At 35.6% G+C, this 26700-nt stretch overlaps 1 protein-coding gene across 1 annotated transcript in view; it reads right to left on the minus strand.

Annotated features, from left to right (window-relative positions):
- ZNRF2 (zinc and ring finger 2) overlaps positions 1-26700 on the minus strand; it is a 102718-nt gene that overhangs the window by 5253 nt on the left and 70765 nt on the right. Inside the window, exons 3-4 of the mRNA XM_003134814.6 lie at positions 7653-7758; positions 333-413 (exon numbers count right to left, since the gene is read on the minus strand). Coding sequence (XP_003134862.2) covers positions 356-413; positions 7653-7758 — 164 coding nt within the window. The 3' untranslated portion in view covers positions 333-355. The remainder of the gene's footprint in view (positions 1-332; positions 414-7652; positions 7759-26700) is intronic.

The following is a 26700-nucleotide window of genomic DNA, read 5'->3' on the forward strand; positions in this document are numbered from 1 at the left end:
CCACTACTCCCTGAACACTGCTTTAGATGGTAAATTTTCATACACTTACTTAGTATTCTAAAAACTCATAAAATTTGCGTTCTGCTAAAAAACCAAATCAATGACACAGCAGGATCAATTAAAGCTTAAAACTGTCACAAAAAAAAAGCCACTGCACAGCCTTCCTCCCCACAATAGAAACTATACCAGAGAGCAGAACACACACACACACACACACACACACACACACACCTCTCAGTGAATAAATCAATGAATAAAAATGGTGGCTGAGAATATCTAACTCACATTAACAGTTTAAAAAGCAATTAAAACAACAAAAAAGGGAGAATTACCTATAAAACAGGAAGCTAAATGCTTAATCTGAAGGGTGCTCAGGGCAAGATCTATTTACTTCAAACCATTCATCTATGCAGCTAGAAAAGAAAAAACAATCAGAAAATTGAAACACTTATGTTTAATTGTTTATGACAGCCATGATTAAAATGCTCACTTTTGACATTAATATCTCGGCAGGAAAAGTCAATATTTTAAATGATCATATTTGGCATATATAGGTAACAAAAAGGATATGTTTATTACATTTTGATTATTCTAAACAGTTAAGGAAATAAATGTTTGCAAAATTAAGCTATAAAGTACTTTAAAGTTTAAAACACAACAACCATTCCCAAAAGAGGACCTAAGGAACCAACACTACCATTTTTCAAAATTAAATGACAAATCTGGATAGATATTTCTCTCTTCAAGACAGTTATTCATTTATGAAAATATCAACCAGTTCATGCCACAGATCAAGCTTTTAAATTTTAATTCTTGACAATAGTGCACTGCATGTTAAAAGACCGTATTTATATGTGATATGAGTACTGAAAACTTATTTTATTTCTAACCCTTCCTTCCTATAGTACATATGCATATACAAATAAATATATCATCATCCATTTGTATTTATAAAGTATTTCATGATTTTATAAGAAGTTAAATATTAGGGCGCATATTTAATTATCATTATAGCTCTGCACTGTCCAAGGCAGTAAGCCACATGCCACATATGCTATTTAAATTTTAATTCATTAAAATTAAACAAAAGGGAGTTCCCATTGTGACTCAGTGGTTAACGAACTCGACTAGTATCCATGAGGACGCGGGTTCAATCCCTGACCTCACTCAATGGGTTAAGGATCCGGTGTTGCCATGAGCTGTGGTGTAGGTCGCAGACATGGCTCGGATCCTGGGTTGCTGTGACTGTGGCTGGCAGCTATAGCTCCAATTTGACCCCTAGCCTGGGAACTTCCATATGCCACAGGTGCGGCCCTAAAAAGCAAACAAAAACAAAAGACAGTGAATGATATTATCAATGTATTGAAAAATAAAATAAAATAAAAATGCAGTTTCTCAGTTGCACAAGCCATGTTTTGAAAGCTCAACATCCACATGGCTAGTGGCTGCTCTACTAGGCAGCACAGATACAGAACACTTCCCCACTGTAGGAAGTTCTAAAGATAAACTCAAGGCCTTAAGAAGGTTAAGTAACTTGCCTAACAGCTAGGAAAGTACCCAAGCAGAATTTAAACTGTCCAATATTCCCACTGTTGATGCATGTCAAATTTGCATGTCACAAAGTTAGAAGACTTGGCTAATATGTTGAAGGGCAAAATTAATATTTATCATTCTCATATCCTGACAGGATAGTTTGATAGGTAAAATTGATGGATAAATTTAAAAGGAAAAGAGATCAAAAAAGATCTCATGCACATGATACTCTTTCAAATATCTGAAATAATTTCTGTGCCCATTAAGAATTCTGCTGTCTAAATAAACAGGCCAAATTTGCCTTATGACACTGTTTTCAGTCTGCTCACTAACCTACAGGACTACCTGGTCTACGAGAGTACCTTTCACCACGAAGCACTGAGAGCCGAACGAAATCCTCCAGATGTGCGAACAATTCCCAGTACGAGTGAACAGTGCCTCGCAACCTCTACTTCTCATTTTACAATCATGTGATTTCACTTCATCTTGACAGAGTAACTACTCAAAAATCCCAGGTCCTTCTTACATAAATTGCTCTGTCAACTCACGTTATTTAAAACATTATTATTTCCCTTTCCCACCTCCAGCAGGAAATCTCTCCGGATTTTGGTGCTTTTCATTTTTAGGCCTCTTCTTACTCTATAACTTTTTGTGTGCATTCCAAAACAACACGTGGCTTCTATATTTTAAATTTTATTTGAATGCTACCATAAAGTATGCTTTTTTCCTAATAGTTTTTTTCAGTAGATTTGTTTGAGATTTGCAACTGCTAATAAAAAGCATCTAATTTTAAAATTTTCATTGTGTATAGTGTTCTACATATAAGCACACTGGCATTTCTTTTACTGATGGGCACTTTCAGTTGTGCCATGAAAACTTCTGTACATCTCTGAGCAGTCTGACTCAAAGGGTGGTCCTCCCAGTGCTAATCCATAGCCACTTATTACCAGTTCTTTAAACACACTGCTTTGATTGGCTTTTAAAAAAAATAAACACACTGCTTTGATTGGCTTTAAAAAAAAATCACTGCAAGACTTTCTCGATGAAGACAGCCTTGTACTGACTAATATTCTGGCACAAGATCTTTGATCTCACATTGTATCTGCACACTTAGCAGTAGTTTAAGGACTGTCATGGAGCAAGATCAGGAATTCCTAACTACAGGATATGCACAGCACACAGGTAATACAGAGCTATCTGCAAAGTATGCCAACTCATATTTGTGTGCTTACTGGGCACTTGACGTTCCTTTTTGTAAATTGGTTGTTAACAATTTTTGCCAGTTTTTCTATTTTGATTTGTCTTTTTAAAAAATAGATTTATAGAAGTTATTACCCAGATATTTCAGCTATAACAAACATGTTTTCGATGAATCTTGCTTCATACAAAACTGTGCACTAAAAACAACAGGACTTAAGAGAAAAAAACCAGGTTAAAGGCAGACCACTCAAATAATACAACCTTGTAATCAGAACAAAGATGTGTTCATTCTAAATAAGAAAAATAGCTCTGTAAACAGGACTTTTTTTTAAGGGTCAGGTTAGCTTAATGTAAGGAGGATTAAAGGAAGGGTTGATACTGTTGGATACAGAGACAAAGGGCAATGCACAGAATTTAAGAACTATGAAGTAATTAAGCAAGCATTTCCAAAATAAATCCCAAGGCTTAACTGAACTGGGTGTGAGAACATTCAGTGAATGGATATCCTTATAGTTAAATGTTTTCTTCCATGACTTGTTTCCTCATCTGCTTTTTTTGATGGAGTAAAACATTAACATGCTAAAAAACATTATATATGATCCAGTATGATCACGTCATTATGTTGTCACCATATAACTATTTCCCAATTCTAATGAATAAATTGCATTACAAAAATTTGCTGAAGGAAAGCACTGTTTCAGATATCAAAACTTTGTTGTTATATCTATTGAAAACCATTTTGTCTGTGGTCTCATTTTTTACTTTTTCACAGTATCACGATGAAAAAAAGTTTTAAATTGTAAAAGTAGTCAAAATGATCAACTTTTAAGTTTTTATGGGGGGTTGTTTTAGCCCCCCCCCCCAATAATTCCTTACTATGAGGTTAAGAACACTCTCCATATTCTTTCCAACAATTCAGATTTTGGTTTCCATGAGGAGATATTAGTCAATATGGAGTTAATTCTTCTTTCAAATATAAAACAGGGATTCTAGTTCTTTTTTTTTTTTTCCCCAGGATTCTATTACTTTTTCATGTCAATGATCCCAGTGCCATTCGCTGAATAGTTCATTCTTATTTTTACTACACTGTAATACCAACTTTGGCAAACCAATTTTTCTATTCATTCGTTAAACAAACACTTATACAGCATCTATTATGTGCCAGCACTTTCTAAAAGTAACTCATTTAAAACTTATGAAGTTCTATGAAGTTGGTACTCTTGCCTCATTTTACAGATAAGAGAGAGAAAAGTTATATAACTTGATTAAGATCACACAGTGAAATAGCAGCAGGGCTGGGATTCGAATCTGAGGAGGCTTGACTCCCAACAGGCTGTGCTTTTAACCTCCAGGCTGTCCATATATGCTGTCTCTCCACACACGTATGAGTGCTGTGGCCTCTACTCATCCCCACTGATTTGGATAGAACAAGGACCTCCCAGCATGCTTTTCTTCTTTATGAGAGACTCAGCTGTTCTTGGCCCTTTGTTCTTTTGTCTACATGTATTTAGGAATCACCTTGTCAAGATACATGAACAAACTAGTTGACATTTGACTGGGGTAGTATTAACTATTTAGATTTAGGATAACATGACCTCTCTATGACACTGAGTTTCCCTATCCACAAAATAGTAAGCCTCCATATTTATTTTAGACCTTCTATAATATCTTCCAATAAAGTTTTAAAGTCTTGAATACCTTTTGTAGGATTTATTCTTTTTTTTTTTCCTGGCCACACCTGAGGCATGTGAAAGTTACCAGGCCAGGGATCAAACCTGTGCCATAACCAGAGCCACAGCAGTGACAATGCTGGATCCTTAACTTGCTGAGCCACAAGGGAACTCATACAGGATTTATTCTTTAATATACCTTATTCCTGTTGTAGTTTCCGTTGTTGTTAATATTATTATTCTTAAAAAAGGTATATTTTTCTAACTAGGATATGAATGCAACTGATTTTAATATGTTGATCTCATATCTGGCAATCTGGCTAAATTCCTGTTAACTTTAATAATTATCTAATATTTATTGTCTTTAAGTTATTGATAATAAATACAGAATTTATTAAGTGAATATAGTCTTGCTCCCTTGTCAACATGGTGCATTATGACATATAAATTTTCTATTCTTTTTTTTTATTACTCAAATGAATTTATCACATCTGTAGTTGTATAATGATCATAACAATCTGATTTCACAGGATTTCCATCCCACAGCCCAAGCACATCCCCCCACCCCCCAAACTGTCTCCTCCGGAGACCATAAGTTTTTCTATGTCTGTGAGTCAGCATCTGTTCTGCAAAGTTCCGTCTGTCCTTTTTTCAGATTCCACATGTCATTGAAAGCATTTGATGTTGGTGTCTCATTGTATGGCTGACTTCACTTAGCATGATAGTTTCTAGGTCCATCCATATTGCTAAAAATGCCAGTATTTCATTCTTTTTAATGGCTGAGTAATATTCCATTGTGCATATGTCCCACATCTTCTTGATCCACTCCTCTGTCAATGGACATTGAGATTGTTTCCATGTCTTGGCTATTGAGAAGAATGCTGCAGTGAACATCAGAGTACATGTGTCTTTGCGAGTTGTGGTTTTCTCTGGATAGATGCCCAGGAGGGGGATGGCTGTGTCAAATGGTAGTTCTATTTTTAGTTTTCTGAGGAATCTGCATACTGCTTTCCACAGTGATTGCACCAATTTACAATCCCACCAACAGTGTACTAGGGTTCCTTTTTCTCCACACCCTCTCCAGCACTTATTGTTTGTAGACTTTTGGGTGATGGCCATTCTGGCTGGTGTAAGGTGGTACCTCAGAGTGGTTTTGATTTGCATTTCTCTACTAATGAGTGATGTTGAACATCTTTTCATGTGTTTCTCTGCCATCTGTATGTCTTCTTTGGAGAACTGTCTGTTTAGATCTTCTGCCCATTTTTTGATGGGGTTGTTTGTTTTTTTGTTGTTGAGCTGCAGAAGGTGTTCATAAATTTTGGAGATTAATTCCTTGTCAGTCGATTCACTTGCAAAGATTTTCTCCCATTCTGTGGGTTGTCTTTTCGTGTTGTTTAGGGTTTCCTTTGCTGTGCAGAAACTTTGAAGTTTGATTAGGTCCCATTTGCTTATTTTTGTTTTTATTGTCAATACTCTAAGAGGTGGATCTGAGAAGATGTTGCTTAAATTTTCTATTCTTACAATGTCTTCGTATTCCTAGCATAAATCCAATTTGGTCAAGAGGCATTCTTTTAAATATATACTGATGAATTTGGTTTGCCAATATGTTTTTGGATTTTGTGTTTATGTTCACAAATAAAGTGTCTTTTAATTTTCTTTTCTTAACACTATCCTTGTCTGATATGGGTATCAAGTTTATGCTAGTCTATAAAATAAGTGGGAGAATCTTTTATCTTCTACTTTGGGGGGAATTTATGATCGTCAACATGGTATTATTTGCGTATCTGGTAGAACTTGCTGTCAAACTGTCATCTGTAGGCCTGTTTTTAATTAGTTTGTTTCTGTTTTTGTTTTGTCTTTTCAGGGCCACACCCGCGGCATATAGAGGTTCCCAGGCCAGGGGTCGAATTGGAGCTACAGCTGCCGGCCTACACCACAGACACAGCAATGCCTGATCAGAGCCACGTCTGCGACCTACAGCACAGCTCACAGCAATGCCAGATCCTTAATCCACTGAGCAAGGCCAAGGATCGAACCTGCAACCTCATGGTTCCTAGTCAGATTCATTTTCACTGAACCACGATGGGAACTCCTGCTAAAACTCTTTATTGCCAAGTACATGATCAATTTCTATAATACTTTCTATGTACTTGAAAAGAAAATGGACTCTCTAGTTGCTGGGTGCATGTACACACATACACATCCATTAGATCCAAACTGTTAACTGTATTGAGCAATTTTCCTAGGTCTTAACTAATTTTGCGTACGTCTGATTGACTCAATGAGAAATATGCTGACATTTCCCATCATCATGACAGATTCAATTTTTTTCTGACAGTTCCATAAATATTTTACTTTGAGATTGTGTTATTTGGTACACAAAGAACTACATTTTATAAGCTTTTATCACCATATTGTACCAATAATACCTTTTACAATAGAGTTAGTTTTGTCCAATATTAATTTGCTTTGTCAGTTTTTAGTTAATATTTGCCTGGATATAGTTTTCTATCCTTTTGTTTCCTTATTTCTCTATATCCCTTATGTTTAAGTGTGTTGCTCATCAATAGCACATCCCAATCTTTTGTTTTCAAGTGGTGAGTTTGGATTTATTCTAACTGCCGATACTGAATTTACTTTTGCCTCTTTGTTTCTTGGTACTGTTTACTGTTTTCTTTATGTCTGCCCCAATCTCCATGCCCTGCTTTTAAACAAAATTCCACCTTCTTCCTTTTCTTGACTTTAAAGTTATAGTTTTCCATTCTTTTTGTACGTTACCTTAAATCATCTTTTTACCTAAGTTTTTTCCATGTTGTTCTGCAACCAAGAACACTTTATAAGAACCAGATGGGCTCTGGAGTCAAAGAGACACGGCTGGAATCCCAGTTCTTCCATTTACTATTAACCATGTAACCTTGCAGATGTTGCCTATGGTCGGTCCCCCAGCTTATTCCTTCAACTGTGAAGTCAGACTGTTATGAGGCTTACATAAAATAACCTATTTAAGAAGTGATGGACAACACCTGGATCAGAGTAAATGCTGAATAAATGATAGACTTTAGGATCCAAACAGATGCGGGCTTAAACTGTAGTACTATAAGGAAAAAAGGCCATTATTCTTTAAGAAATGGGGAAAGAGAGTTTAAATTAAGGGAAAAAAAAAAACCTTTTGAGCCCTAGCTACAATGTCTGAAACTTAGGTCTTTTAGTCTAAGATCAACTTGGTTATTACCATAAAATTAAACTTACCCTTTATGATATATGCATAGACAAGGCAGTCGTGCTATCGTATCTCCCTGCTGCAACTCTTCAAGGCATATTGAACATTCCCCAGCATCTTTACTCAGTACATCCTCTGAGAAAAGAGAAAAGAATTTAGGGTAATAGAACTGAAAGAATTATGTGGATGGTAATTTATAAAAAGGGGTAACTGGTATATTCTGTTAAAATACATAGAACTCAGCACCTACAACTGATAAACTACTCATAATCAACGACTAATATTTACCTTTATTATGGACAGTGTCTTTCACTTCCGTTTAAATTTCCCTGAGGCATTACAGTAAGGAAGAAGTGCACAGAATCCTCCTACTTGCAAAGGACTTTGCTATCAAACTTTATTGGTAAGTCAGTTATTTGTAATTTATTTTCCTTATCCTACTAATCAGTATTAATTTGGTGCCCAAGCTAGTTCAAAAAAGTGTATAAAATAGAACACGGCAGAAAAAAACAATACTATCATGAATTTTTAAAATTCTAAAATAAAATCATGTAAGTTATAGAAATCACCCCGAATATTAAACTTTAAAAAAATCTGCTTAATTCAAGAAAATGCAAAAGTAGCTCAAAGCTTTTATGTAGATTCTGAAAGGGACTTTTGGAAAGTTGAGGATTCCAGACAGTGGACTGAACAATTCTCCTTAATCCTTTTCCATGACAATGCCAAGCCTAATCCACGTACTCACGAGACTTATTTTCAGAAGGCCCTGAACAAAGTGTTTAAAATAACTGTTGTGAAATTCCTTATAAAGCAAAGATTCCTTTCGAAAAAAAGTTCTCTCAATTTATGTTTTACACCGAAATTTTAAATTGTTTTATTAATGTTAAATTTTAATTTTTAAAAGGATCTTGTGTAACAACAGAGTAAGCTTTGTGACTCTTTTTAAATGAGGAATAACTAAAACAATGCCGTTACTGTAGAGCATGGAGAAACTGCTCGACAGTATACAGTCTCGATGAGTTGTGAGAATGAAAAACAAAAGCAGGAACATGCAATATAAATTTATACCACAAATAGACATGTTACTGTTTTGGGAAGTGAAAAATCAAACAAGCTAAGGAGAAAGACTAAATCAATCTTTATCTAAATACTTAAAACACAGATCAAGGTAGGAAAGTTTCCTAAAATTATTTGTCTGGTGGTTCCACACCTGCTGCTAAAACCAACAAATTTCATCGTGCACATATCTGTAATAGTTCCTTGTAGAAAGTCCATTCTATTCATTTTGAGACAGCACATTAAGAGGAAACACAGACTCTATTTGGTCTATAAAAGGGAAAGTATCAGCAGATGTTTACCCATAAGGCTAGAGGGGGTACCAGAGCAACTTTCACCGGAAAAAGAGAGGCCTCGGCAAGAAGGTTTATGCTTTCAGATCTGGGGAATATGGTTAAAGTGATTTTAGCTAACTACTGGGTAGCTCACAAACTAATATATCACATCAGACTTATCCAGAAAAAGATTTCTGGGCAAGTATAACTGGATAAGTGAAAAGTGCTCTTTATTAATTAACACCCCCTCAAAAGTCCTTTCCCCATTTTTCTTTTCTGGATCCTGGAGATCCCAACCACTACCCCTGCCCCAACTGCAACTTTCCTCCTTCTTTTGACCTACATTTTTCTATTACTGTTCTGGATAGCTTTCCACAGATGGGGAACTAGTTTAAGGTAACACACCTAACTAGTGCTGAAATTAACTGGTACACTGGAACCCACAAAACGGGAGTCATTCCAGTGGCCCCGACCACATCACAAATCTGTAGCACAGTCACCCTGCACTTACGGAGAACACCTCACTGTCGAGGAAACTTAACACCATTCACGATGCTCCAACTCAGCTTTGGCTAGCTTTACCTTGCCCCCCAAAACAGGACCTGCTAAGCCTTAGAAGGAAACCCCTATTCTTCTGGCCAATCATGTCCTGTTTCTGTGGTGCCTCGTCTAAGGTCCCATAAAATTCACTCTTGCCCAAAATCCCCTGGAGAAGTGCTTGCTGAGCACTGTAGTCTTCCAATCTATGGACTGTTTTCTCCTGAATAAAGGGCATCAAACTTAAATTTTTTTAGGTTTTGTCATTTGACATTAGGATAACAGCAATGAAAACAAAAGTCTGAAGCAAACACTAAAACACCACAGTACAAGTCTCTAATTCCAAATAATATGGCATATTCTCACCACTTACGTTTTTTCACCACAACGATATCCAACATCATAATACGAATCTAAGTCTTACAACTAACTTTAAAAAATTAACCATTACTTTTTATCAAGTCTAAGACATAAATGATAATAAGATGCACCACTAGTTTAATATTCCCAGAAAAAAGGCTTCCATATATAAATCAATTTTAAGATATCTCACTTTCTATAGCTATTAAAAATTTTTAAAAAGAAGTATGTCCTAGAATTGATGGGAGAGGGTATCAAATTTTCTTCCTCTTGGAATACATTAACAATGCATATAGATTTAAATCTAAATGAACCATAAAACCTCAATTATCATAAATCAGTGAGACAGACCAGCTTTCAAAAAATACAAAGTACTGCCACATTTTTGCCATACAAGTCTATGTAACAGAGCCTCAACCATACACAAATAGGTAGAAATCTATTACATACTACAAGCTTCTGAATTCATTCATTCACAGAAAAATAAGTGTCTTATAATACTTTTATGTTGACCTATGACTATCAACTCTTGTTTCTTTATTGCAAGAGGTTTGTTTTAAAAATCTTTGAGTTGGGAATTTTTAGTATCTTAAAAAGCCTTGGTTTTATCCAGTTTATGAGAATTAATTAATTTACAGCGTAACAAAGACAAATCCAATCTGCATAAAATCATCAGAATAGCTTGTATTTTAAGAATATAATGATATGCTTCTCAGTTACTAAGTTTAAAAAAACCTTTTTAGTTTAATCTAGAATGCCGTATTAAAGTCTTTTTTTTTTTTTTTTTTTTCTTTTTCCCTTTTTTGGTCTTTTTAGGGCCGCACCCTTGGCATTTGGAAGTTCCCAGGCTAGAGGCAGAATCAGAACCATAGTCGCTGGCCTGTACCACAGCCACAGCCACATGGGATCTGAGCCCCGTCTGCGACCTACACCACAGCTACGGCAATGCCAGATCCCTAATCCACTAAGTGAGGCCGGGTATCGAACTTGCATCCTCATGGATACTAATCAGATTCATTTTCACTGAGCCACAATGGGAACTCCAAAGTCAGTCATTTTTATCAGAAGGTTCCTAAGCCCAAGTAATGAAAACTAAGCTGAACTATATTTTCTATATTTAGAAAGGTATACATATACATATATTCAAGAACATTCCGAACACATTAATTTCAATATAGAAGCAGCCTAATATCCAATTTAAATAGCTTCTAATGAAATGACCTCTGCTCAGAAAATTAAAAGCTAATGTTAACATATTATAGCCACTGCTCAACTTCATTTTGATAAGAAACTGAGTTAAAAGCAAGTTCAATCTCATTATAAAACCTCAGTTACTGCCTCAAATAGCAAATGCTTAATTTTCAAGTGTGAAAGTTGTTTTTTCGGTTTTGTTTTTTTTTTTTTTGTCTTTTTAGGGCCGGACTTGCAGCATACTGAGGTTCCCAGGTTAGGGGGTCCAATCAGAGCCCAAACCGCCGGCCCACACCACAGCCACAGCAACATGGGATCTGAGCTGCATCTGTGATGTACACCACAGCTCACAGCAATGCCAGATCCTTAACCCACTGAGCAGGGCCAGGGATCGAACCTGCGTCCTCATGGATACTAGTTGGGTTCATTAACCGCTGAGCCATGACGGGAACTCCAAGTGTTAAAATCTTATTTCCAATAGAATTTGCCTTTGTATGTCTGAAAGTATTTTTTTAAATATTTTTGAAAATTCACTACACAACATGATTAATTTTTGTCTAGGAATTTTCTAGAGTACTTCCCTCTTCTACCCCAATTATAACACTGTAATTTCATTGACAGGGAGTTTCCAGCTTAGTAATGAAATACATTCAGAGTTAAATAGGTCCCAATTAAATCCAGGACAGTGAAGCACCTTCAAGATAGCTGAGACTAAAGATTATTAACTCTTTAGTCAATCAATTAAAAGCACTCCTGAAGAACCCACCTAAGGCAATAAGGAGTCAATGCTTTAGGAATGGAATACCTTGAGGGCAGACTACTAACTAGCCAAATAGATGTGAGAAAAGCTAAGCAGGGAACCCAAACAGATTTAACTACCACAGCTGGCTAGTCTGGAATCCCCCTCCCCACAAGCACTGATCAGTGGAGAGATACTCAAGACTGTGAAACTAAACTTGCGTTGCTTTTTCAAAAGTGTTGTTGATGTCCTACCTAACATCTGGAAGAGTAAAATCAGTCTATTGCTTATCAGTCTAATTCTCTGATTTATTCTCATGGTACTGATATATAAAAAAGAATTAAACCTGGAAGAGAGCAATGATTTTATCCCAAAGTGGGTACCAGAATCACTTGGGTATGTGTGCTGTCTTAATACAGGAAAAAAAAAAAAAAAAAAAAAATTTGCATATACCTGGGCTCCATCCCTAGAGATTCTGAAATATGTACCTATTTCTGAAATACAACTGCTGTCAAGGGAACAGCATGCTAAAGGAAAAAGAGCATAAGATTTAAAGTTGCAAATTTGATAGGAATTTCTATTCTCACTATTAGTTAGGTACATAAACTCCAAAATGTTGATTAAATTTTCTTTTATTCTTCTTTAATACCAGTATAATAAAGGTATTCAAAATATTGTAGAGATGAAATTTTAAAGACATATAAAAATCCTACTCTACAAAAAATTCTACTATATAAAATATTAGTTTTTATCATTATTATTAGAAAAAACTTCGTGGACTTCTCCAAAAACAAAATTGGTCATTTTTCTCTTTCCTTTTCTCCCCATTCTGGTATTCTAGCTGTTTCAACCTTATACCATGTCATAAATAATCCCTGGCCACCAGAAACTTCTGCAGGATGCCTCTGACTCAGCTACTTCTAGAAACCTATTGCAATTGCCAGCCTGGGAATAACTCCATACAAATGACACAGCCTAATAATTTTTAAGTGGTTTGGCTTCATTCTGCATTTAAAAAGCATAATAAATGCCCACTTTTTTTTTTTTACATTCTTTTAGACCTATTTAAGTCGTTTTTTATTAACCCTATGAGATAACTAAAGTTATCTCCATTTTATAGATAAAGAAACTAAAGCTCATATAAATTAATTTACCAGAAGTTACTAAACTAGTAAGTTCTGGGGTCAGGATTCAAATTCAGGCTAGGTCTTTGGACTTTTTACAACTTCAGGTATTTTGTTACAAGAAACAATTTCACTTTAAAACAGTATGAATACAGAAGCAGATGAACTATTTTAGGCAACTTTTGATTTGAAATACTTAAAATGGGAATGGCTACCTATTTAGAGGAAGTATGCTTCATTTTCTAGAGTTATTAAACTGCTACAAAAACTAGTATCAGAAATGAGCTCACACTTTACCACTTCCTTCTGTGGAACAGGAAAACAGTCCTGTCCAATAGAACTTTCTATGATAACAGAAACAATTTTTTATCTGTTTTGTCCAAAATATGGCCTGAAAATAGCACTTGAAATGTGACCAGTGGAAGGAGGAACTGAACTTTACATTTTATTTAATTTTAGCAAAATAAACTGTCTATATATTTTAATATAGTAGATAAGGAACAGACATTTATAAACTGGTTAACAACTTCTGTAAATTGTTATTTTACTTATAGCCTCAAGCTCTTAATTTGCATTGCCCAAAGAAAATTACTTAAAATTCAAGCAGCCAAATATGCAAAATTAAAATATTTAGCAAGTACAAGCACATATCCGTATAGTTATTGCAGATCAAGACAACATGAAAAAAAGCAGACAGCCAAAATCCTTTCGACGGGGGTGGGGGGTGGAGAAAAACAACAAATTAAGACTATATTCGTTAGAGGCAGCCATGAAAACTCCATGCGAAAATTTCATAATCATCACAACTTTATTTTCAGATCAAGCATCCAAAGGTACATGATCCTTTCAGCAAAATACAATGCCAAGCACTATTATGGATCAGGCAATTTTACCTGAAGACTTATTTTTTGTTCTTGAACCCTCAATGATAGCAGTAGAAAACAAAAGCAGCTGAAATGTGAAATAATCCCTAGAAAAATCAAGAATTAAATAAATTTACAACATTAGTAAGAAGCAATTACTCAAAGAATGAAAAATTGGGGCTCACAAAGTATTAATAAATTCTTTCAGATATAAATTTATGTCTAACAGACTTAAAAGATGTTAACATTAATATTCTAGATTATAGATAACACGAGCTGTTACTATACTCAAATATCAAGAGGGGAATTAGAAATGATATTTAACAAAGGGAAACTGCCATTTTCACTGTAAAACTAGTATGTCAAGAAAAACATGGGAATAACCTTTATTAAACTGTCTAAAAACTCAAAGTTCATGATCAGGGTCAACTTTTATCCTTTTTAGAAACTTATTATGCTTCAATGAGGAACTACTGGCTTCCTCTGCCTAGATTCCACTGACATTTATCGCATCAATGCTTTCTTTAGTTTAAATTGACTAAAACACAGCCACTTTTCATTTGCATTGTTAGAGACCTACTTTTAAATTAAGACTCTTCTTCAAAAGGAGACAGAAATTGTGACTCTTCTGATGACTTTGAAGGAAAAATGTGTCCTCTTGGGAATATTGTGGAAATTGACCTTTGGTACCTTCTCCAAGAAAATGTTTAGTAAAATAAAATGGAACCCAAACTATATACGCTAAAAGGCAAAATATGTAAAACCAACACTAGATACTAATAAATTTAGCTTCCTTGGCCTTTTTGTTCCTAACTTGCCTTAAAAAGAGATAGCTCAGGATTAAGTATTTTATAAAACCAGGTACCGAATAAGATGCAAGAAGAAGTCATATAAGTCACCTAAGAAATTATTAACCAAATTATTCCTCAATCTCCAAATCAAATTAAAATGACTTTCCTATATTCCTTTCCTGTCAACAAATCACTGATTTGCTAAACCCTAAACAAGTATTTACTAAAATGAGCTGTCCACTTAAAAAGTTAAAAAAAAAACCCTGCTAAATATGTACAAAAATACAGTGAAATACACTTTGAGCTGAACCTAAAGTTTCAGGTCCATTTTTGTTTAGAATCACTATAAGAGAAAAATACCAGTCCTAAAAAAACAAACAAAAAAGCTGATTTTCAAACTTAATTTATGATTGTATACTTCTAAAATTAATGTATTAAATTATAATGTCAGATTTAATGACAAGAACAAAAGAGTGAATTAAAATCTGGTGAATTAAAATGTAGCAAATAAAAAAAAATGTTGTAGACAGTTCTGGGGTCAAATTCCAACTCTGCAACCTATTCAGGAGTATAATGGGGATAACAATACCTGCTTCATAGTGTAATATTAAGAACTAAATAACGTAATACCTATCTGTTAAATGGCTAGCACTTCACCTGGCAAGGAGCAGGTATGTTCTGAATAGCAGCTATGCGATTACTCGCAAGAAAGGACTCTTCCTCTGCATTTGTTTTTTCCAATCTGAAGAAATGATGAAACCTGCTCAACCTGTGTCTTAAGAGTGTTATGAAGATCTCATGAAATAGCACAAATGGAAGGCAGTCCCATGGAGACACAACAGGCCTGCACTTTGGACAATGCACAAAATTCTCTGAGCCTCCTTTCCTTTAAATAAATCCCATCATAACATCTGCATCTCACATAGTCTTTAATATTGATGATTAAAAGAAATAATGGGTGTAAAAATGCTTAAGAGGAGTTCCCTGGTGGCCTAGTGGTTAAGGATTTGGCATTGTCACTGTTGTGGCTCAGGTCACTGTTGCGGCGTGGGTTTGATCTGTGGCCTGGGAACTTTTACATGCTTGCAGGTGCTGGCCAAAAAAAAAAAAGCTTAAGACTCTACATATTAGTTAAATTAAAACTACTATAGTACTAAAACTATAAAATGTCAATTAAAATGGCACTACAACATACGATAAAACCTATCAGAACTATCATCAGATTTATGAGCCAGGATTCTATTTATCATCCTGTTAGAATGAATTTGAGAAGGAGTATTATAATGTTTATGTGTACTGCTTTCATTAACTAAAGTGTGGTCTCTTCCTTCTGCCAAGATAATTAGCAAGCTGACTGGTAAATACTGTCCCAGGGTCATAAACTCAAAATGCCTAAAGGGGGATAAGCCAGAAAACATTCAGGTAGCTCACCTTTTAAACTATTTTATAAGAAAAAGAGTAGCACAGTAGTGACAACGACTGTCAACTGAATCTGGCCTCGGCCTCAGGGGTTAACAGGTAGTCACAACCAACTGGTGCCTGCAGTCCTATCTAAAGAGGAAGCTGCTGTGGGAATAAAGGGTTAGTCCGGCTAGATACATTTCAAGCAGCTGCAAAGCTAGGTTTTAAGATGAAATTTCTTCATTTTCAAAATATCGACTCAAAAACATTTTTGATATTGTGTAAGCAAACAAAAAAATGTCTGTGAGTCAGATGGAGCCAATATTTTGCAACCTCTATATATAACAAGCAGTAAATGCCGCAAGGGCAGGGAACCTTGTAGGTTCTCATTACTTCAGCACTTAGCATGGTGTTTTGCACACCATAACTGCTCGATAAATATTTTTTGAACAACCAATGAAGCGAACGCTCTCAGAGGACTAAAGAAAGCACCAAGCAAAAAATGAACAACGGACAGAGAAAATGCCCCAAAGCCAGGAGGTTGGTGTTTCAGTGACTTGGGCACTTTGTTTACAGTCTGGTGACTCAGCTGAGCTCAGACCCTTCTTGTTTTTAAGTGTACTAATTTCTTCTTTATCCAGATGGCTCATATCAGCCAGTCAACCAGTAAGCACTGAATATATATGTGGAGCACACCAATAAATAATCACAGGTTAATTAATATGTATGGATAAAGAATTAAAAGCACAATGTAGGCATAGGAGAGATATTTTAAGTGTCCACTCCTAAGGATTTATTTGAGTGTGAAACTCAAATGTATCTGTAGGAAAAAGCAGGAAGTTGAGACCACCAGCTCTGATAATAGCAGTCATGTAACGTTAACCACTGAGAGCTTTTTCTTTCTCTCTCTCTTTCTTTTTTTAAAGGGCTGCACGTGCAACATATGGCTGTGGTTCCCAGGCTAGGGGTCGAATCGGAGCTGCAGCTGCTGGCCTACACCACAGCCACAGCAACGCTGGATCCGAGCCATATCTGCGAACCGTACCACAGCTTGTGGCAACACCGGATCCTTAACCTACTAAAGCAAGGTCAGAGATCGAACCCGCATCCTCATGGATGCTACGTGGGTTTGCTACCACTGAGCCACAATGGGAACTCTGAGAGTTCTTTCTTAATCCCCTTTTACTCTGCTATTAAATGACAAAATACTGTGACTAAATTACTAAAATAACAGTGACTAATTACTGAGTCCTGGAGAATCTAAATCTAGATTCATCTGAAACGTTGAGTAATGAAATCTTATGAAAATCAAGAAAGAGCAAGTGTAAAATGGTTTTTTGTTTTTTAAAAAATTGTTTTAAGGAAAGGGAAAACACACTAATTTCCAAAGAAGAGGTTTCCTTCTCTCAGCTTAACATTTACCAATCCGTAAGTTGCCCAGGCAACCTCAGCATCTGAGTGAATCCCACTGGGACAAGGGAAGATGGCTGTTGTACCACTGCAAGGACCAGCAAGAACTACGACTCTCTCTGCACCCCAAACAGGGACACTTCTTTCCTCACACTTCTAGACAAAAAGTGCTAGTGTGTGTCAAGCTAATGACCACAAGGTTCACAAGAGAAGAATACCCTGTTAACCTCTTCTATTCAAGAAAGAACTAAGAGTATGATCTACCTGTGCGCTGATATGACGTAACAGAGAAAGGTCATAAACTAAGTACTCACAGCAACATGAATGAAGGTGAACCAAGCAGAGAAACTGCAATACTAACAACGGATCGGAACAAATGAAATGAATGGATGGAACAAAGGGAAGGAGGGATGGAGGGTGTAAAGACTTTATAAGTAAAAGTTTCTAGAACCAAAACCCATAATTTTTTAATTTAGTATTTCAGAGAAAGGGAGAATAGAGTTAGTAATCTAGAATAAATATCATGTAACTAAAAAAGCAAACAAAACAAAACCCCAAAATCATTAACAAAAAATAAGACACAGAGGACAAATCCAGAAGCTCTACTATTGAAATTATAGCAATCATAGAACAAGAAAAAGGAATGGAAAAAGAAATAATAATCAAAGAAATACTAGAAGAAAATAGTTCCTGGGCTGATTGGAAAATATGAGTTTCTAGACTGAAAGGGCTATGAAGTCTCAAGCAGGATTAATTGGAGATGGGAGTAGAGTGAAAACACACTTAAACAGATGCACCTGGGAAAAGATTTCCAACCTTCAAAAACAGAAATTAATCTAAGTTTCCAAATGAAAAGAACAAGTAATGTAAAATGAAAAAATAATGAGATCCAGCAAGAGTCCTCATCCATAATACTGAGACAGAACAGAACAATTTTATAGACTTAAAGGGGAAAAAAATGAAATAAAAATATCCTATGTTCAGTGAAAATAGTAACCATACATGAAGGCAAATAAAAAACATTTGGGGAGTTCCTGTTATGTGGCTCAGTAGGTTAAGGATCTGACACTGTCTCTGTGAGGATGTGGGTTCAATCCCTGGCCCAGTGGGTTAAGGATCTGGCATTGCTGCAAGCTGTGGTATAGGTCTCAAATGTGGCTTGGATCCATCATTGCCATGGATGTGGTGTAGGCTGAAGCTGCAGCTCCAATTCAACCCCTGGGCCAGGAACTCCCATATGCTGCAGGTGCAGTCATAAAAACAAAACAAAAAATTGGGGAGTCCAATAGCTCATTAAGTATATCATCCATGAAAATCCTTCTAAGGAAACTATTCATGGAAATGCTTTTAGCAAAAAAGAAAATTAAGAACAAAACCCCCAACATATAGAAAGAAAATTAAAGAGTATAAAAAACAGCAGTGAGCAATGAAATATGTATAAGTCAAATTTAAATCTAAGTAGATTAAAAAAAAAAAAGAGTTGCCAACATGGTTCAGCAGTAACAAGCCCAACTAATATTCATGAGGACAGGGGTTCGATCCCTGGCCTTGCTCAGTGGGTTAAGGATCAGGCGTTGGCGTGAGCTGTGGTGTAGGTCACAGATACAGCTTGGATCCAGCATTGCTGTGACTGGTAGAGACTGGCAGCTGTAGCTCCAATTCAACCCCTAGCCTGGGAACTTCCATGTGCCATGGGTGCGGCCCTAAAAAGACCTTATATCTATAAGCAAAGACCATGTACACACACACACACACACACACAAACACACACACACACACACACACACAGATGGATAATCCTGTGATTGTAACTGTAACATAGGTAGGAGTTTTTGAAACAAAAGGGACATTCTGCCAGTGCAATGCAGAATGTAAAGTCTAAATTATTTCATAATATCCAGGAGTCAGATAAAGGGTGGAAGGGACTAGGAGACAGCAAAGTGAACAAGAATAATATAAGGGGACAAGCACAAAGAAAACTCCTAACTTTGAAAGAATAAAATAGAAACCTGTGTTTAAAGATACACATTAAAGTAAGGTAACTAATGGAGGAATAAAAGATGTAAAAGTTCTGAATTAATCTGAAGGAAAGGGAAGGTAACCTGAGCAATCCAGAGAAGGCTGGGGAATAACAAAGTAAAATAGACAATAAACACAAAATAAGAAAAAGAACAATATATGTGTACCGAACAGTATAACAGAACATCATGTATCTGCTATCTAGACAACAAACTTACTCACCATGAATTAAAAAGAAAAAACAGTAGGGAAACACAGGGAAGCAACTGCTCTAAAGCACATGTGAGTGAAGATGAAAAAGAAGGAAAAAAAACCTGTTTCAAGATGGAGGTGAAGCTGGATGGAGCACAACAAAGAACAGACATTCCTGAAATCACAGTTAGGAACACAGTGAGTCAAAAATGAGAATAATATATCAGAAGTGACAAAGCTTTACAGAAAAAAAGGTTACCCTCAGAAGACATATCTACAGTCAAAAATAAAACTCAAGAAAACATCATGGAAACAAAAATAGATCTAGATCTATAAACGGTACACTCAATACTAGAAAAAATTCATGATGAGAAACCAACACCATTTAAAATATATCCCAGTAGATTTAGGTCATAAAATAGAGTTCTTTGGGCACCACAGCAAAAAGACTGTCAATTCTGAAAGAAGGTGAAATCAGGATGCTCTCGGACTTCTCCAGAGTAGCATTTTACACTATAAGACTAGAAGAATGCTTATAATATCCTCAAGTAAAGGAAGTGTAAGCCAAAGATATTATACCCAAACAGTTACTCAAAAACAAAAACACAGTCAAGCGACATTAAACATGCAAAAAGTCTAGTAAACTGTTTCCACGAGCTCTTCACAAACAATTCATGAGGATAAACCTCAGCTAACCAAGAGATGCCTGGAAAAGCTAAAACAGAAAGACTGGCAGTGAGAACGGAACCTACTTAATTGCAAGATTGAAACAAATGTGGGGAATTATGATCAGACAACGTATAAACTGTATACCTAAAAAATTAAAAGTTAATTCTCTATAATAATTGGGTGTAAATAAGTATCATTTAAAGCTGACAAGGCAAATAACAGAAGTACAGACATATTTAATAGTATAAGAGTAAAGATTAAGATAAGGTAATAACTAAAATTAGGACATAGGGATAAGAAAGGGAGAAAGAAGAAACACTCATTTCATCACTACCTGCAGAAAGAAATTAACAATGTCTAAAAATATGACCTTAAGGATAATATATAGTTATAGTTATGAAAGAAATCTCTAAAAAAAAAAAAGAATAGTGGTTCTTTCTAATTAAAAGCAGCAGCATATAAAACAAAGAAAAACTGGCCACTTGGTGACAAACATTTTTAAAAACCTATAAAAACAGAAAGTATATAATATGATAGAAGTACTCATATTAAGAAATGTAAATGAACTAAATCAATACAATAAAAAAGTAAGGATTAAATTGGATTCCAAATGAAATAAACCTTGCATTGTACATAAGAAGCATATCTGAGACGGAAAGATGAAAGTTGAAAGTAAAAGAAAAACATTTATCAGGCAAATACAAACTATAGACACCAAAAGAAAAATAACTATAATCTTAACATCATATAAGGCTGAATATACTGAGGAAAGCACTAAAAGAGACACAGGACCCTTTATAGTACTAAAAGGTGAAACGCACCTAGGTTATAATAATTAGGAATAATATTCATAGCATCAGCATTCATAAAGCAAAAAAGTACAGGCAATAGATAAAAACAGGAACACTAGCAGTAAAAGCCTTTAATTAACCTCAGTCCATGACAAAGTGAAAAAAGAGATGGATATAAAAGAACTTTTAAACTGAACACAAATATGGAACATTTGCCAAAAATGACCACATATTAAACTACACAAAGAAAATCTTAGTAAACTAAAATATAGAAGTGGTAAAATAATATCCTCTGATCAAAATACAGTAAAACTAGAACACAAATAGAAAGACTAGACAGATCTAACATCTGGGAATTTAAAACACACTCAATAACTTTTGAGTCAAAGAAAGTATTCCCTCCAAAATACAGATATCTAAAGAAAATTTTTAAAAAGTAACAATGATAAAAATACTACATATCAGAATCTATAGAACAGAGTTAAAACATCTTCAGAGAGAAATTCATACTTAGGCTGAAGAAGAGAAATTCATAGTTATGCTGAAAACTAAGAAAGGAAGAAAGGAAAGATGAAAGAAAACAGATTAATACTTCCAAAACAACCAAGGAAAGCACACCTAAGGAAAGAGAAGGAATAAATAATTTAAACAAAATTTTCATAAATGAATTAGAAAACAGGGGAAATGACAGCTCAAGGAATCTAAGAACTTACTCTTTGAAAGAAAAACAATCAAAATTGTCAGTAATAAAAAAGATGAAGGCTGAAACACAAACACGTAAAAAACAAAAACGGGGAAGCAACCACATTATCGTAGAAAATAAAGAAGCCATAAGAGACTACTTTGTTAACAGTATACAGCAAAGAAGTAGACAACTTTCTGGGAAGTATTAAGACACAAAAGAGAATAAAGGCAGAAGCCCAAATCTGTAGAAAAAAATCAGAAACGGTTGTCCCAAAGTGAACTTCTAGGAGTTCCCACTGTGGTGCAATGGGTTAAGAACCTGACTGAGAGACTGAGGTAAAGAAGGAGACTTAACAGTTTATATCCATTTTATCCCTCTGCTTTGGCATACATATCACCTTTTCAAAAATGAAAATATAACTAAAAAAAAAAAGAAATGAGGAAAGATGGCAGGCAAAATAAAATGAAATTGTTGGGAGGCAGTTCTCCATGGGTCTGGTCTCGCATTTCTGCAAGTCTTGGGCTATCTTTTCAAGGATCTTTGTATAGCAAACAGCTGTGAAAGACAGAGACAGTGTCCCCTCCAGTGCAAAGGGCGGGCCTGCTTACTTCCCTAAGCTCGGGTTTCCTCTTCTATAATGTGCATCACTGAGTGTGCAGGTATCACCTTGTCCTCTTCACCATCACCCTGGGGGAATAGGGATTTGAGGTAATTGCACAAGAAAATGCTAATATTCTGGCTACTGTTATGATTAATAGTGTAAGTCTTTTGATTCTCTTTTGTCAGAATTCATGAAACTGCGGCAGGCTAATTTAAAGTATGGTAAAATTTCAGAGCCTTCACAGTTTCTGATGAGCATAAGTCAAAATAATATTAGATAAATCGGAATTTTATATAAAGAATAGAGAAGCATACTTGATAACATAAAAAGATTCAATCCAAAAGGAAAGTTATAAACACTCCTGCAAATAAATAACAGAGCTATGAAAAATATAAAGCCAGGAAAAGACTGCTACAAGGCATCTATCACCAAAAGGAGCCTAAAGGACTTTAAATATAAGGAAAAAAGAGTAAAACTATAGCTGTAGAGTTTTAACAACCTTCTTCCCAAATCTGTCAGACTGTGTAGACCAAACACAAGCAAGAACACCGATCATTTCACTAATACTATTAAACTCCATGTACTGGAAGGACTTACATACATATGCATTAAAGAAAAACAGTGGAAGTAAATTTTTTTCCTCTACAGAAAATACACATGCTTCTCTTATATTCATGACTTACAGAGCTCAGTGATGTACTTGGCCACAAAGAAAACATCAATAAATTTCAAAAACACAGATATTGTGGGTAGCATCCTTTAATATCAAGACCAAATATCAATATCATTCTCTAATATCAAGACCAAATATCTAATATCAAGACCCCTCCTCTGATAAAAAAATTTACAAAATAAAAATTTTTTTAATTAAAATGAGAAATTACCTAGCATAAACAAAAAGAACATTTTGGAGCTCCTGTCATAGTGCAGCAGAAACAAATCTGACTAGGATCCATGAGCACGCAGGTTTGATCCCTGGCCCTGCTCAGTGTGTTAAGGATCTGGTGTTGCCGTGAGCTATGGTGTAGTTCGCATATGCAGCTCGGATCTGGTGTTGCCGTGGCTGTGGCGCAGGCCAGTAGCTACAGTTCTGATTGGACCCCTAGCCTGGGAACCTCCATATGCCGCAGGTGCGGCCCTAAAAAAGCGAAAAAAAGAAAAAAAAGAAAAAAAAAAAGAACATTTCATAGTAAAACCTCAGATACAACTAAAGCCCTTATAAGAAAAATATTTCTATTTCTAAAATACTTTCCTTAAAAATCAAAAGACTGAAAAGAAATAAATTAAGTAGCTTTATTCAGTACATAGTACTAATAAATTAGTAGCTTTATTTATAGCTAAAGTTGCTTCTTTGAAAATATCAAATATAAGTCCTATTAACTAGTAAGGTTTAAAAGTACAGAAATAAAAATATACAACAGCAGAATGAAAAGGACAGTATAACCAAAAACATTAAGAAGATTAAAATACTTGAAAGAAAATGTTATTATGTGATGCTACAGCAATTAACTAGGAAATTCAGGAAGAAAATTTATTATTTTCTAGCAAAATGCAAATTCTCAAAATTGACTGAGGAAGTGGAAGAACCTGAACATACAAATAATCACGGAAGTTATAAAGACTGTCAAAGATCTACCTTAAAAAAAAAGTGGATGTTGTATAGCTGAACTTTATCTGATATGATGAGAATAGTCCTTTCTGGGTTTTACAAATTATTCCAGAGCAAAGACGGAAAGCTTCCCATTCATTTTATTAGCATAATCTTCAGCTAGCATAAATTGGGTAGCATGTTTTAAAAGAGTAATAATCCATGATCAAACAGAATTAAACCCAACAACATTAGGAATCAACACAATTCAACTGAAACATTAGAAAAATCTATCGGTGTAATTTATCAATAATAAAAAGGGGGAAAATCTTTTAATAAAATTAATCTTTCTTTTTTTTTGCTTGAAGAGAATGAGATGCAAATGACATATATGCAATAAAGATGATTTACCAAAACTCTAAGCAAGCCTCTACAAAACAGTGAAACACGAAAGACACATAAGACTATTATCAACATCATTTTTAGGCTTCAAACTCATGCAGTAGGACACATAAACAACACATGTGCTCAAACACTTGAAAATATCACCTTCATTTGCGGATGACAGTTACATACCTAGAAAATCCAAATACCAGCCTACAACCAACAGCTTCTCTTTAAAGCAACAAAACCAATTTGAAACTCAAATTGTAAGCAAATGTCATTCATAACAGTAGCACAACTATAAAATATTAGGTTCTCAAACAATCAACAACTGTAGAGACAAACCATGTTCCTTAGTAGGTAAACTGAAGATCTCCCAAACCAGCATTTAGCAAGGCAGTGAACATCACTTAGTAAAAGGCTAAAACAGAATCTAGCTGAGTCTTATATTAATGAACAATAAACTATACTTCACATTCACTCATCTGTATTCTACACACAATAAACATAAAATGTCTGAAGTTAGAAAGATTTCATAATAGGAGCCCTTCACTACGAGAATTCCACAACACGAAATCTAACAACTTAACTCACATTTTCCCTTAAAGCCTGAGGAAGAGAAAATTACAAAGTCTTCTGTTGCTGGGGCTTACAACAGTAGCTCTCATCTTCTTAAAAATCCCTTTCATCCACTATTGTAATGGTGATAATAAACTAAGATTATGCACTTCAAATTATGTATGTCCCATATACAATATGGTGTGTTCTGGGTATACTTAAAATTGGAGAGCACAGAGGGAGCTCCCTGGTGGGTCAGATAGTGAAGGATCTAGCATTGTCACTGCTGTAGATCAGGTCACTGCTGTAGAGCAGGTTCGATCCCTGTCCCAAGAATGGGCCAATATATGCCACAGGCATGGCCAAAACAAATAAATAAATAAATAAATAAATAAATAAATAAATAAATAAATAAATAAAAAATCAGAGAACACATATGGCACATTAAAAAATCTTGGGGAGTTCCTATCTCGGCTCAGAGGTAACGAACCCAACTAGTATCCATGAGGACACGGGTTCGATCCCTGGCCTCACTCAGTGGGTTAAGGATCCACCATTGCTGTGGTGTAGGTCACAGATGTGGCTCTGATCCTGCGTTGCTGTGGCTGTGGCGTAGGCCAGCAGCTACAGCTCCGATTTGACCCCTAGCCTGGGAACCTCCATATGGTGCAGGTGCAGCCCTAAAAAAAAACAAAACAAAACAAAAAAATTTTGGAAGAAGTTCCTGTTGTGGTGCAGTGGAAATGAATCCAACTAGTATCCATGAGGATACAAGTTCGATCCCTGGCCTCGCTCAGTGGGTTCAGGATCCGGCGTTGCTGTGAGCTGTGCTGTAGGTCACAGGTGTGGCTTATATCAAATATTGCTGTGGCTGTGGTGTAGGCTGGCAGCTATAGCTCCAATTTGATCCCTAGCCTGGGAACTTCCATGTGCTGTGGGTGCAGACCTAAAAAGCAAAAAATAAAACAATTTTAAAAAATAAAAAATTTTGGCAGAAAATTCTTTTATACGACCACAAATGTTATGGATGACCAGCAGGCACATGAGAAATGCAAATCAAACCTACAATGAGGCATCACCTCACTCTGGTCAGAACGGCCATCATTAGTAAGTCTACAAATAAGTGTTGGAGAGGGTGTGGAGAAAAGAAAACCCTCCACTGTTGGTGTGAATATAAGCTGGTATAGTCACTACGGAAAACAGTATGGAGGTTCCTCGAAAAACCTACAAGAGGCGACAAATAATTTAGCAATCCCGCTCCTGGGAATACATCCAGACGAAACTATAAGGCAAAAAGATACAGGCGCCCCTATGTTCATAGCAGCATTAGTTACAACAGCCAAGACATGGAAACAACCTACATGTCCACCAACAGAGGTATGGAAGAAGACATAGTACATAATACAATGGAATATTATTCAGCCATAGAAATAATGAAACAATGCCATTTGCAGCAGTAACATGGGTGCAACTAGAGATTATCGTATTAAACGGTCAGAATGACAAATACCATATGATATCACTTACATGTGGAATCTAAAATATGGCACAAATGAACCTATCTACAAAACAGACAGACTCACAGACACAGAGAACAGTCTTGTGGTTTGGGGTGGGGGAGGATGGACTGGGAGTTTGGGGTCAGGAAATGCAAACTATTACATTTAGAATGGATAAACAATAAGGTCCCACTGTACAGCACGGGGAGCTATATCCACTCTCCTGGGACAGACCATGATGGAAAAGAATATAAAAAAGAACATATTTATGTATGTGTAACCAAGTCACTTTGCTGTAGAGCAGAAACTGGCACACTCTACATCAACTATACTTCAATAAAAAA

This window comes from Sus scrofa, chromosome 18, assembly GCF_054392235.1.
Source record: "Sus scrofa isolate SSC_HxYL_T2T_F1_AM1 chromosome 18, Sscrofa_HxYL_maternal_Yorkshire_Landrace_v2.0, whole genome shotgun sequence".
Taxonomy (NCBI): domain Eukaryota; kingdom Metazoa; phylum Chordata; class Mammalia; order Artiodactyla; family Suidae; genus Sus; species Sus scrofa.